At 38.3% G+C, this 14,387-nt stretch overlaps 1 protein-coding gene across 5 annotated transcripts in view; it reads left to right on the forward strand.

The window, feature by feature from the left end:
- The window catches only part of RAI14 (retinoic acid induced 14), a 91,501-nt gene extending 78,584 nt beyond the window's left edge, over positions 1-12,917 (forward strand). For 2 of the 5 annotated variants that reach the window (XM_065655919.1, XM_065655920.1), the window contains 10 exons: positions 2,234-2,412; positions 3,076-3,104; positions 4,055-4,141; positions 4,782-4,868; positions 5,560-5,620; positions 5,973-6,091; positions 6,605-8,131; positions 8,902-9,051; positions 10,636-10,701; positions 10,956-12,917. In XM_065655919.1, the coding sequence (XP_065511991.1) occupies positions 2,234-2,412; positions 3,076-3,104; positions 4,055-4,141; positions 4,782-4,868; positions 5,560-5,620; positions 5,973-6,091; positions 6,605-8,131; positions 8,902-9,051; positions 10,636-10,701; positions 10,956-11,033 (2,383 nt within the window). In that variant the 3' untranslated portion in view covers positions 11,034-12,917. The remainder of the gene's footprint in view (positions 1-2,233; positions 2,413-3,075; positions 3,105-4,054; positions 4,142-4,781; positions 4,869-5,559; positions 5,621-5,972; positions 6,092-6,604; positions 8,132-8,901; positions 9,052-10,635; positions 10,702-10,955) is intronic. The other 3 variants (XM_065655921.1, XM_065655923.1, XM_065655924.1) reach the window with 3 other exon arrangements.
- The last annotated feature ends 1,470 nt before the right edge of the window (positions 12,918-14,387 follow it).

Below are 14,387 nucleotides of genomic sequence, written 5' to 3' on the forward strand. Positions count from 1 at the left end.
GTCAAATGAAGCTTTCTTTTCAAATCCTTCCCAAAATTGTTGTTAGGTGAAATAATGCCTTCTATACTAGACAGCATATCCTGATTGTTGAGAAGATTTACAGAATATTGCCTAAAGGGAAAGTCGAAACAAACTATGCAACTACAAGACTAGATGTGCCTGTAAGACTTCCCTTGAGCTACCAGAGCAGTAAATCACGTTTTTAAATAATTCCTCCAGTAATCTGATTGGTAGGACTTTACCCACACATACATCACTTTGTACGTGTCCCAGTTTTAGATGCTGCTCTCTTCTTGGCACGAGTGAGTTTCTCCACCTTATATCCTCAGACTGTTATTGGGGCTGATGTCAGTGGCAGGTTGTTTTTTCCTACGATAATGCAGCCACAGCAGCAAGACAAAAATACAGTAGACCTATATAGTGGAGATGCTGTCATCTTAGGAGGTGCTATTTAGAGATTTGTTCCATTAATGTATAGTGTGCGTGTCAGAAAACTGTTTTTAAAAAGCAACGTCGTTGTAGTGGAAAATGCACTCGTTCTGATGATATTGATGAAGATCAGGAGTCTTCGAAAATTATGGACTGTTGTATAAACAGTTGGTTAAACTGTTAAGGTAAAGCAGGATGCTGAGAAGACTTTGCACTTCTACCTGATAGCAATCTTGATTATTGTATTTGATACAATGCTTGTTGTTCTTCAGCAGCACCTGGGAGGATAAGACTGGGCCATAACTTCGTTTTGTCCATCCAAAGTCTATTAGCATACTTTAAGTTGTCTAAAAAGAAACCCCTTTGTTATCTTACTTGGTTTGAATGGCCTCATTGGTGCTTTGAACCTGAGGTGCTGCCTAATTGGGGAGCTCTGCCTTCCCCTCACTCTCTTACTGTCTAATCAACTGACAGTGTTAAGAGTTTCTAGTTTAACTGGGTAAAGTTGTTTCTGTTGTGGATAGAGCGGACTTGCATTTTTTAATTTTCTTTTCTAAGAAAGTATTCTGTGTAGAAGCAAAAACAGGATATAACATGGAATATACCATTTTACTTCTCACTTTCCTTCTGGTAAGGAGAATGAATACTCTTGCATCTTGTATTCACCAAACTGATTAAGTTTTTACTGAAAAAGGAGATGCTGCCTTACTGGGAGACAAAGAGGATAACCTTCAAAAATGGCATCTCCAATTTCCTATCTTGTCCAGACTAAGTGAGCTATTTTGGTAATCTAAAACCATCCCTGTGACTCTGGAGGTGTTATCCCAGTTGCCACTCAGCACTACTTTTTAGCACATCACTGCAACAGTCATCACTCCTCCAGGGCTCACCTGTTACAGGGAGTACATTTAATGCATCAGTAAAATGATTGTCTTAATATCTAGCAAATATTATCACTGCAGTAACTTTTCAGTTTCATATCTGCTCTGAGGAATGTGTTTGCCAGTGAACTTGGCCACCCTATTACGCGTGTTTTCATGTTGTGTAGGGAGAATTATGCCCAAGCAGGAAAACAATATTAGAGCATGCTTGAAAGGTGGAGTTTTGTTTGTTTGTAATTATTCTGCATGTCTTATAACCCCTCCAAGTAACTGAGAAAAAGACACAACCTGTTAGGAACTCTCCTTCTGTATGCTACCCTTACTCTGTGATCTGGCACTGTCTAGCTGCCCTGAGCTGGAGAGGAAGTTAATTGTACTCTAATGGACTCTTTTTTTTTGGTTGGTTTTAAACTGGGAGTAGATCAGGAATTGAGGTCAAACCCGTATCTCAGTCTCACTGAAGAGCTTTGAGATTTGTTTGGCTTTTTGGTTGAAATCTGTTTGTCTATTTTGTCTTAAAAGCAACACAGGAAGGAGAGCAGCAATGAAATAAATGCTTTCATGTTGTACCACCACTTGCAGATCTGTAATTGGAGTGTGGCAGTAAGATTTGGTAGTCTTGCTTTATCCTGCTGCTATTTCTATCTGTGACTCTACTCTTATCCCCAGGAACCCATTTTTAGAAATGTTTGGAGAACTGTGCAAAGAATGCCAGGGCTTTGCAGAAGGTTGGGAAATATGGGGAAGACAAGGAGAGGCAGACAGGTGTTTGTAAGAAACAACAGTTACATTTATGTGTCAATACTCATGTTGATAAAATCTTGAACTTATCACACAATAACTGTCACACTTTTCTTCCTGAAAAATTGAGCTGCTGCTTAAAGAAGAGTACACTCTTGACCCTTACTCTGTGTTTTGTCCAGAACTGCTTTGATGATGGCTTGTGAAGCTGGTAGCGTTAACATGGTGGAAGCCTTCCTTAGGAAAGGTGCAGATGTCGATTTAGTAGACGTCTTTGGACAGAATGCCCTGCATTACTCCAAGCTCTCCGAGAATACAGGGATTCAGGATCTCCTGTCGTCAAAGATATCTCATGATGTGGGTATGTAAGAGATGCCGATCTGCAGTATGTCACTTCTTGAAGTGGCTACATGTATGTTTAGCAATGAACAAATTTACCTCATAAGGTAGTCTGAAAAGTTTCAAAAGTTGCCTTCAAGATGGTCTGGCTGAGGCTTCTCAAAAGCAGGAAAATGTGGTCTTTGCTATAGATGGTAATACTTAGCGTGGGATAAAGCACTGAGCGGGGCAAAAAGAGGTGTTTTGGAGAAAGAAAAGTTAAGTTGATGTAGTGGCATCGTGAAGTCTTGCATACAATTTGGAACAGATCCTTGTTATTATGTGAAAGAGTAAGTGGAACATATAGCTTCTCAGCAGAGGGGTTAGAGAAGGAAATAATACAGGCGGAGGGTTTTATGGTCAAACTAAGATTCCTAAAGTATGTGCAAGAATGGTGCAAGACTATAGTAGAATAAGAATTGTCACAATCCTTCAAATTTCATCTCGATAAGAAAGCCAAAAAGCAGCAGAGAAAGGATATGGTTCAAGCTGAATTTGGAAATTAAAGTATGTTTCTCAAATTTCAGATAGGAATTCAAAACCAAAGTATTTATGGTGTTTGAAGCAGAGATGAGAGATGGGTTAGGAATGGCGAATAATATTCTTTGACAGCGGTTCTTAATTCCACGTCTTTTCTGCTTCACAGGTACAAAGTCACCAACAAAAGCAAAGCAGGTATTTGTCCTTTTGATTTAAAAAAAACCACAGGCTATATAGACTTGTAACTTAAGAATAAATGGTACTCAACATGACTAGAAGCACTAGGAACGTCACTGTGAGATGTGATGCCATTCACTACTCTGTAATGTGAAAGTTGGTGTGTTTTTTTATTTATATAAGAAAAGTGTTTCAGGGACATTGCTTTTAGACTTAGTTTCTCTCTGTAACAGCAGCCAGCACCCTCAGTGAGCATGTGTGCCAGGAAGATACGTCACTTTTCTCATGTGTAATGTGGGAGCTTGGTTTTTGGACTCCATATCTCTTTAAACTGCAGAGAAGATGATCTAGAAAAATTCCTTGTTTCCAAAACATGCAATTGAAGGTTATCCCTGGTTACACCTTACTGGAGACCCCCACCTGTGAGAATCCCAGCAGATTTAGGCCATTAAATTAGTTTCTTACATTTTAAAAATTTATTATCATATCTTGAAGTGCAAGTAGACCTTGTAGATCTGCTGGTGGCTGGAAAGTGGATGAGGGTGCAATGTATTGCTTCATTCCTTCTCTGAGCAGAGATGTGGGTTTTTCAGGGAGCTCAGGCAGAAGTTGGTGGAGAGGAAAGGTGGCAGCTGCTAAGAGTGGCATGGCTAGACTATGTGTGAATGGAGGTATTTCAGATCACTAGTGCTAAACCTATTGTCAGCTTCTGCTTTTTCACTAAAGCTTGTTTGTTTTCACTGAAGCATGGATTACAAGGGGGCAGATTCTTATTGTCAGGCATGTTTAATATCTTTGAATTAGTAGACATGTAGTCTTTACATAGGAAAAAAAATAAGACACTGCATGAGCTGCTAAAGTCGATATTAATGTGGGATTTTTTTTTTTTTTTTTTTAATAAAACAACTTGCTCGGACTTTACTAACCAAACTAACAAACCTACCTTTTCTGGCTGGTGAAACCTTCAGCATGATCAAGGCTCTAAATTAAGTTCAGAAAGAAGTGGAACTCCAAAAAAACGCAAAGCCCCACCTCCTCCTATCAGTCCTATTCAGGTAAAGAAAAGACCAATTTTGAGATGCTTTTAGGGGGTGAAAAGCGTTTTGAACGTTATGTGAATGATGTGGGCTGGATTTGCTCTGTCACTGTTATTTTATATGCCTGTCTTATCATGAGTGCTTTTCCTGACATTAGGATAACACCATGAAAGCACACGTTGGTTAGGTTAACTGAGCAAAATTGCTGGAAATACAGCATAGTCTAAAATAGAACTGTACAAATTTTACTGTACAATTGCTTCTTCCATCTATAGTTGAAGGTCTCGTGGTTTTGATGGCTTTCATAAGTAAATAATTGTGTATATTTTAATTATATATATATGTACATGTTATTATATGCATAAATACATGTGAAGGTAAAATACTTAAATAGATTTATATAGCATCAAAATTCAGTTAGGTTTAAGTTAAACTGGAATATTACCTGTATAACAGCTGCACTGTATATGTAATAATGACTCGGAAGAGCACTGAATAATTATATCTCCTCTTTGAAACTAACTTAAGATTTGTGGCTTTAGTTAGTGCAGGGAAAAGTACTTTTTAATATGTGTGTGTATATATATGGGCATGTGTTAGAGAGGTAGTTATATGTACAGTATGTGTACATACCTATTTATATAAAAATCTTTTACAGCTTAGTGATTTGTCCTCTCCACTCTCTTCAACTTCAACTCCCATGACTGGAAAAGGACAAGCTTTCTTTGCTGATCAAGTGTGCAAGGTATCGGTTTTCTGTTCTTATGAAGTTTAGGAAAGGAACGTATAGTATCTCAATAATCTGTTTTGCTGACTGCTGAGTCTCCTGTGAATTAATTAGCTGAGTTTATGAACAAAAAGGGATCCGAATCTATTTCAATGTAATTTTTTTAAGTATGCATGGATTACTTAAATGTTTACTGAATATGCAAATAGAATTAGTCATAAATTAGGTAGTATTTCAAAATGTGGTTATGGAAGTCAGTATTAATGCTGTGAGAGCTCCTTACCTAAATATAATAACAGCGAAGAGCATGGCATTGTGCAATTCAAAAAGCAGAAACCCTTTCACCAAAAGACATCACAGAAATGATTATGTTCTGTCTGATCTTTACCTTATGGTATGGAAGATATTTTTTTAATACATGACAATATATTGCTATTATTTATCAGAGAGGCTGCAGCCTTCTGAACTATCTATGAGATAGTTGCCCATATTTCGTTAATATTTAATGAGAATCGGGCAATGGAACTTGAATGGCTTTAGAAGATTTTGAAATGCTGGCTACATGCTGCAGTTAAACAAGACACAGAAATAAAAGAAAGCCACTTTGCCAGGCTTTAATCAGCACGATCTATACTGTCTATACTTCGCTTTGGTGAACTGTTCAACTTTACATCTGCTTCTGTGAAAGCATTTTCTTTTGGTGTCTCAGCAGGAAGAATTCAGCTCCTTGCATCAAGATAATAAAGACAGACTGAGTGACAGCACAACAGGTATACAATAACACTTAGTGGTTATTTTCATATTTGGTTAGGTGTTTTAGGTGGTGTGAAATGTTGAAACCTTGTCAGAAATCCTCTGCGCCTTTCTGCTTGGAATGTGAGACATAATAAGTATTGGGAGTAATGTCTCATAATTTCAATAGCACCTCCCCACCAAAAATGTCTGCTTCTATTGGGTAATATAACACATTTTTGAGGAAAGACTTTGTAGGAACAGTTTGCTTGCTCACTACATTTAGGGATCAATAGAACAAACTGTTTAATTTGAAAGGTTAGAATAACTACTAGCTAGCAATTCAGCTTTTTGAAAGCTTTTGAATTTTTTTTTTTTTTTTCTGAAAAGGTGCTGATAGTTTACTGGATGCGAGTTCTGAAGCTGACCAGCAAGATCTACTTCTGTTGATGCAAGCAAAAATTGCTTCTTTGACGTTGCACAATAAGGAGCTTCAGGACAAATTACAGGTAGCATATTTTTGTGCTGTTCTAGTGCTCTCTTAATCTGCTAGCAGAACTAAGAGTTGCTCACCCTTTAAAAGAGATATACCGTGAAGATAATTTAATGAGCTTGTTGGTGGTAAGATCATGGAAACACTATGCCTCAAAGGATTAAATCAGTGTTTTGATCTTCTCATTTTTCCCATCAATTACTGAATAACTTAGTTTATTATGATAACCACATTCTAAAAGATGTTGTTAACAGTTGTGTTAGCAGAACTTTAATTTGCATAGCTTTGATTATTAGCTTATGGAGATCAGCCCAGACTTTGAGAGGAGCCTGGCACTTACTGCCTTCTCTCACTGTAGATGACTAAATGGGAGCAGCTGGGTTTTGAATTTCTTTAAAACTTTCTTCCATGGTGCTTTAATTATCTGTCCCTGCAGAATGTGGCAAGATTTTGTTGCTCACTCTGTTCTAAAAAATATAATCATGTACTTGTTTTTATTGTGTAATTGTTTTGGTTTCTTTTTGCACAGGAAAGAGCACCTAAAGAAGTGGATTCAACCATAGAATCTTACCATTCAACGCAAACAGAGTTCGAGCAAACAGCAGATAAACAAAATGAGTTCTTGGCTCAGGAGCTGAAGTCTACATTAAATGCCATGCAAATTCAAGAGAAGTTGACAAGCCCCAGTGAAGTAAAAATTAAGTACCTCCAGGAAGACTTAAAGGATGTGCAGAGAAAATCAGAGAATTCTGAAGCAAGAAGAAAGAACATGGAAGCTCAGGTCCAGTCTAGAGTCCCAGAAACAGATCATTTAAATAGCACAGCTATTTCAGAAAATGGTTCTGATCTTAATCTGAGGTTCCAAGAAACTCAAAACAGGTATGAGGAAGCTGGGAAAGAGGTTTTGAATGTACAAAGACAAATGAAGCTGCGTCTTGTTTCCTCTGAAAGTGAAGAAACCAGTTCTGATCTGAGTAGGCTGAAGGTTACATGTGAAGAAGTTGAAATGCTTAAGCAAGAATTGAAGAGAGCGTTGGAAGAAAGTGAAAGACAAAAAGAGAAAGTGAGAGAGCTACAGAAGAAGTTTGAAGAAAGAGAGCAGAATGTGGCAAGCAAGTTGTCTGTGGATGAATGTGAGGAAATGAAGAATTCATATTGTTCAGTTATTGATAACATTAATCAAGAGAAAGCTTTGTTGATTGAGAGATACAAAGAAGGGCAAGAGGAAATTAAAAGGCTACAGGAAAAGCTAACAAATCAGACACAGCTGGAATCTAGGGCTGAAGCTGGAGAAATGAAAGATACAATGCAGAGAATGATAGACGAGCTCAACAGACAACTTAGTGAGTTGTCTCAGTTGTACAAAGAAGCGCAAACAGAGCTTGAGGACTATAGGAAGAGAAAAACTGTAGATGATATAGATTTGGGCTACATTCCTAGAGATGAACATGAGAAACTGATGCAGGTAACAAATTCTTTGAAATACAAAGCAGAGAATGAGTTGCTGGAAATGAAATCCCAGTACACAAAAATATTAGATGAAGCAGAAGAACTAAAGCAACTGTTAGATGCTCAGAAACAAAACTCTTTGCCAATTACTGAACACCTTCAGGTGATGAATGCACTCAGAAATACTGTAAAGGAAATGGAGGAAGAAATAAATGAGCTCAAAGCACTGCTTACCAGAAAGGAAAGTGAAGTAAGAAATTTACAGAAGGAATTACTGGAAGAAAAAGCTGCAATTAATGAAGCGATGGTACCCAAGGCTACATACGAAAAGCTCCAGTCGTCACTAGAGGGCGAAGTTAGTGTTTTGTCATCTAAACTGAAGGATGTAATCCAAGAGAAGGAAAACATGTCCTTAGATGCCATGCAACTGAGAAATGAAGTTTTGCACTTGAAAGAAGAGAAAGAAGGTATGCATACTCTGCTTGAAGCAAAGGAACGGGAGGTGACTGGTCTTCACCAAAAGTACCACCAAGCTCAAGAAGATCTTCTTGAAATGAAAAGATGTTCTGAAAGCTCATCGAAACTAGAAGAGGATAAAGATAAAAAGGTTGGTGATTCACTGCAGTGGAGGAGGAGTACATGAGTACAGACTGCAAAACATGTTGGGTGATGCATGGGTGACCTAACAGACAATGTTGTGTCAAGTGTTGCAGAGTGGAGTAACTTTTGAGTATGTTTGCCCATCTAAAAGTCCAGATAACAAAGAAGTTTTCAGTATGTTTAACATTACAATTGGTGTCCTTCGCCTGTGGAGATATGCATGATCTTTCCATTTACCTCTTTTAGGTTCTGCTTAGGTTGTGTTCACACTTTTCAGGCAACTGAAGCCAAAGAAGTGGGATTTACTGCAGGAAGAGATTCCAGAGGAGACAAGAAAACAAAAGGAACAAAAATTCACTATTCTTATTTTACTATATCATCTCAACCTTAGCAAGACTTGATTATTTTTCCTCTGCAGCTACTATATCTGTTACTACGAATTACTTTACAAAAAGCTATGTATTTTGCGAGCTATAAATAGATGGCCTGCAGTTGGTATGTTTGTCTTGTACTCAGCAGCAGTATTTGTAAAGGTGTTAACGCAATCCTTGTTTGTAAATATTGCTGACTTTCAGAACAAGGAATGCATTTTGAATTGACTGGGCTAGGAGGGGGGATAGGGAACCATTGTAACCCTTTACTTACATTACATCTCTGCCCACTGTGTTTATTTACATCTTGTTTTTCCCCACTTCTTAGATTTAAGTCACAACCCCAAGATGAGACCCACAGTATGCATTGTAGCTTTTCATGAAAGCGTATTTTTTGCCTCCCTAGATCAATGAAATGTCCAAGGAAGTCAGCAAATTAAAAGAAGCATTGAACAGCCTTTCTCAGCTTTCCTACTCGACCAGTGCCCCCAAAAGACAAAGCCAGCAGCTGGATGCATTACAACAGCAAGTGAAGCAGTTGCAAAACCAACTGGCTGTAAGTGTGATAATTTGTAAACCCACCTGTTATTCCCAGTTCTCTGAATATATGCATGCCATTCTTCACTCTGCTTTATTTAAAATGGAGCACAGTCAATTAGTACAAGGAAAGGAATTTTTATCCAGAAATTCTATAATTTCTCTGTTTCTCTGAAACATTTAGGATTTTGCAAGTCACAAATTGTTCTTTAGAAACAGTCTAACTGAAGAAAGCTGTTTCCGCCAATAAATTTCCTCAGATCAATAGTGGAGCAAAGTTCCTGTACTTGTAGTGGAATGTAGTGACCAGACCTCCTACTGAGATCCCGATTTCTGAAAAATATGGCCAGTGTGCAGTGAATTCGTGTGTTTTCTCAAGAACATTGTCACCTGAAGTCTCTTTGTTTTTTTTAAGCTAAAATAAGTTTGACTTTGTGGAAGAAGGTAGTCACTGAGGGCATGAAGTTTCAAATCAAGCAAATCCATCTGTTTATAGGGAGCACAGTACATTCTCTGGAATTCTGAACTGCTTAAAGACCTTTTTTTTCTTTTGGTATTGTATTGTGTTTGTGCATAAAAGGTCCAGTCTTCTGAGCTGAGTCATAATTACTATTTCCAAAAGGTTGCCTGTCCAAAGGGGCGCTTTAATTCACTGCTGAGGGTGAAAAGAAGGTACTGCCCTTGAGAGTTCTGGAGTAACTCTGAAAGGAGAATTCCCAGCCTGACACGCTAAGTGGCTTACCTGGTGTCTGCTTTCCTGCCTTCCACAGCAGACAGAAACAAGAATCAATGTGCATATGGGCCAGAAGAATTCCCTTGCAGTGAGGAGAAATAAGCAGGCAGACAGTTAAACGCTGCATCCTTTCAGTGTAATGGCCCAGATTGTTTCCTATCCCAGCCCACCAAGCCTGAAAGGACCCTTCATGTCCCACTGCTTAAGGAACAGCAAAGTAGCACAAGGTGCAAAGAAATGCAGCACATTAGGAAAGCGGGCAGGATTTAAAACAGGACAGAAGTGTGCTTTCCTTCCTGCAGGCTAGCTTTCCCAACAGCTTCCTGTTTATTTGGAAAGGTGGCTTCTGGGATGTGTCAGTCTGTGATAATGAAAAAGGAGGCTGGCTCTCTTTGTTTGAATGTGTAGTAATTAACTGAGGATTTCATGTGTTAAGACCTTTGTAAGCACTTCCTCTTTTCTGGGAAGGCATTAGCTGACAGATGGGTCATGAATTTCAGGGCAGAGCTCAGTTGCAGTTGAGGGTTGATTTGTCAGTATATTGTTGGTTTTCCTCAATTCTGGTTGCTGATAAGCTCAGAAGTAGATTATATGGTCATTCCACATCTTCACAGCTCAATGCTTCTTACAACTTATGTCATCTCATCAGCTTTTTTTACTGGGATGGGTAGAATTACAGTGTTTCTGTGGACCACACTTCTGAGCAAATTATGTCTTGTATGGCTGATGGCACAGTACTGTCTGAGCTAGTTTTCCATGCATGCGTAAGACTATGGTGTTTAATTCCCCGGAGCTCTCTAAATCTAGTTGGGGAGTTCCAAAATCAACAGTTCTGAATGCTCTGTGACTTTCTGCTGAACTGCTTTCTAGGAAACAAAGAAGCAACATCAGGAAATTGTCTCAGTTTACAGGATGCATCTTCTCTATGCTGTGCAGGTATGGTTGCATATTATTAGTTACACAGTGTTGATATTTTAATGAAAGAAATTTCTTCTGCAGATCTAGTAAGAACTTTGCATGTTTTATCCAAGATCAAAAGATGTGACTGTTTAAGCACAAATTTAACACCGCTTCCTTTTAGGAAATCAATCTCATTTCTCACTATACCTCAAAAACAGTTTATAAATCTTCTTAAAGAGTATAGAGATGCTTGAATTCAATCATCTGTTCTTTTTTCTTCCATTGTCTAGGGTCAAATGGATGAAGATGTCCAGAAAGTGCTGAAACAAATCTTATCGATGTGTAAAAGCCAATCACAGAAAAAGTAAACAAAAAAGCCAAGGAAAACTCCCCATTTTTATTAATCCTGTTATGGGTGTTTATTTAGATTTGCCTTAACATAAGATTTAAAATCGGCAATTTGCTGCTTTTGTGTTATTGTCCTGTTTGTGAGGTGGATTTGTTTGTCTGTCTCTACCCATGTGCATTTGCTTGTGCAGTAACTAAACACATGCCTGCTTTTCATATTCAAAATGCAAGTATGTTCTTCAGACTTTTTACTTAGGCCACTCCATGTCATGTTTACCCTGGAAGTACTTTCTAGTTTCCTCCAATAGAGGGAGGTTAATCTAGAGGAAAGCACTTATGTTGAATGGGTAAAGGTGAAATTCTCTGTAAAGTCTTCTATACTGTTTATATGCTGCATCTTGTTATTGGGGATAAACTTACTTGCTTGATGATGTAGCACTCAGATTCCTGCTGTTTTGCCATGTGCAGTCTTTGGCAGAACAGAAGTGAGCCTTGGAGCAGTGAGCAGAAGTAGATATTTATGCTAAGCCAGAACATGAAACAGCTACCCTGCCTAGTGTAGTAGTATTAAAGAGTAACACACCGTAAGGTAGCTGTCCCAACCCATCCAATGCACTGAGTACAGAAAAATCATACCATGCTTCATAGTTTCCTTGAACTGCCTGGTGGTGGAATGAAACTATTTCAAAAGATAAAAACATTAGTTTATCGAAATTCTGTACAAAGCAGTAGAGAGACATCTGTATGAACAACCCTTTATGATAGGTTTAGCTATCTATGCAAGTGTTGGCCATGAAGCTCAGGAACAAAACCAGAACATATACTTTAGACAAGGGATTCTAGTGAACACAGGATGTTTACAGCAAATGTCAATGCCTCATACTTCCTAACCTCACTTTTGTAAAGATCTTCTCTTCAGTATATTTTTATTGGCCCCCTAATGAATTTTTTTTGTAACTAAACCATTTTTCTATATAATGTTTGCATTAAGCTTATTAACAAATATTTTTAGGTAATCGTGTTTTAGAGAGTTTCTTTTTATACCCCCAAGTATTCAGTAATAGTGAAGCACAGTGAAGTGTTTTCAATTTGTAAAAGGTCGTACAGAATAATAGACTTGTCTATCAGTGTGGTCCAGAGCAGTGAAATGTCAAAATGCAATTCAGCCTGCTTTTTCAAAAAATGTAGAAATGATAAGAAGAGAACTGCAACAGGTGTCAAAATTCTACATGCCATGTCTAGAGGCTAGGGGCATCAGTAAAGCCTTTATCAGCACTTTTAAATTTAAAAGTTAAATAAAAATGCCTGATGTGGTATAGTACCAAAGTATGGAATAATGTGTCTAGGCACACACTGCTCTTAAGGGCACAATCATTCTGACTAGCTTGCAGCTTCACTATGATATTTGTTTTATTCCTGTTAGTGCATATGTCTCTAATAGGGAAATCTTCCAGAGCTATACAATGTATGAATTTTATAGAGTCATAATATGACAAGAGTCAGCACTGCCACAGGCTGACTGGACTCATAGTGTACTTATATCAGATAATTCCTAACCCTGGCAAAACTGAAATGGATTTTAAAAGCAAGAAGAAAAATCACACCTTTGCATCAGTTAGACTTTGTTACTTTTATTGGGTTGTTTAACTAATGCCTGCTAATTTCGAACAGTATTTTGTAGCTAGATGGTTTTGAAAATGCTCCAAAGAAATGTGAAAAGAATTTTGCTGCAGCACTTCAAAATGAACAACAAGATTTTAAGTGTGATAATGCTGTCAAGTATAAAACTTGATGAACCATTTTGTTAGGTTGCCTGATGGATTTAGTCTTCTACTTTGTTTTGGTTTGTATATTTATTACAATTATCTTTGTGGAATATTGAAAATTATATGCTACAGCATAGTAAGTTTCTTTATGTGTAATTTACAAGAAGTTTCCTTATGCAGCAAATAAACTATTTCCAGTTTTTTCATCTTCGTTCTTTTTGTGCCTTCATTTACTTTTTGTATTGAGTAAAATCTCACTGCACTGTTATAACAAGTATATTCTATATCTCAGGTTTAGATAGCATTCAGAGGTACTGGGTTTTCCTCCCTAGTTTCACAACTTGATTATTAACTTTGTCAGGCAGAATAGAAGCCACTTCAAACCCCATGCAACCAGTGTTGCAGATTATGTCTTCTATCTGATTGTGAAGTTCAGAGCTGTTTCTCATGCGGACATCCCGCTAGAGGGTAATACAAGCTTCCCATTCACCTCTGGATGCATTCCAACTAAGTTTAGAAGTACCTTATACCAGTAACACAGATTGGTGAGGTCCCACAATTTTTCAAAAGTGCAATTCTCTGTCACTTAGCACTTCACTCTATGCGCAGAACTACACTTAAAGCATATACACAAAGTATATGTGTATATGCTTATGGATATATTGATATGTATGCTTCTCTTTAGACTGAGCAATAGTTACACAGTCAGCCCCATTGCCTTTTATCATATCTCCCTCTCCTGAGTTTTATTTAGGAAACTATTTTTTCAGTAACTTACTTGCAAATATCTTCCTGTATGAGGCCAGAACACCCAAATGGCAGGAACTGCACCTCTTTTAGTTACATCCTGGGGGTTAAGTAGCTCTTTATCCTCTTGTAGAAAATTTCTGTAAGCTACTCAGTATTGCATTTTCTTTGGAGAAGTCTGCTGACAAACAGGTATGAGAATCTGTTCATGGTGGGATCCCCTATCAGGGAAGCTCTGCTTTGATGGCATTTGTGCTGCCACAAGCAATGGGCCTGCTGCCTTGTATCTCCTATCTGAACTGCCACTTTTCCCCTGTGGATCACCAGATGCCAGCTCTGTTGCTTAACAGGCCTGTTTTGTTTGTGGTTTGTTTTGGGGTTTTGGGGGGGTGGGTTGGTTGGTTGGTTTTTTGGTGTGTGTGGTTTTTTTTTTTTTTTAGGTGCAGACCTGTCGCAGTCCTTCATCTTGCTTTTGAAGTGGATTGTTGCCATATTTGAGTAGAAGTGCTTCACCAGCACCACCGGTCTGGTGGTTATTTATTTGTAGCCTCCTGCGTAGGCAGTCACAATAGCATGGGTCTTCTCCTGAGCAGCATTTTTATAGCTGATTTCTTTCCCCCTCCCCAGCAAGTGTATGAGTACTGGGGATGAACTCTTATCAAATTTATGGAGTGCAGCTGGCAAACCACAGAGATATTTTGGTCAGACTGCTCAGCTTGAGCATACTGGCTCTTCTCACCCATCCCATTCCTGCTCTCGGGTCCCTTATGCAGACAAAGGAAAGTGGTCATTGGTCCCCCTCTACCTGTTTTTGGTATGTTTGGGGTTTTTTCTGCACAGTCTTACTACTGGAGAACTGAT

This window comes from Caloenas nicobarica, chromosome Z, assembly GCF_036013445.1.
Source record: "Caloenas nicobarica isolate bCalNic1 chromosome Z, bCalNic1.hap1, whole genome shotgun sequence".
Lineage (NCBI taxonomy): Eukaryota > Metazoa > Chordata > Aves > Columbiformes > Columbidae > Caloenas > Caloenas nicobarica.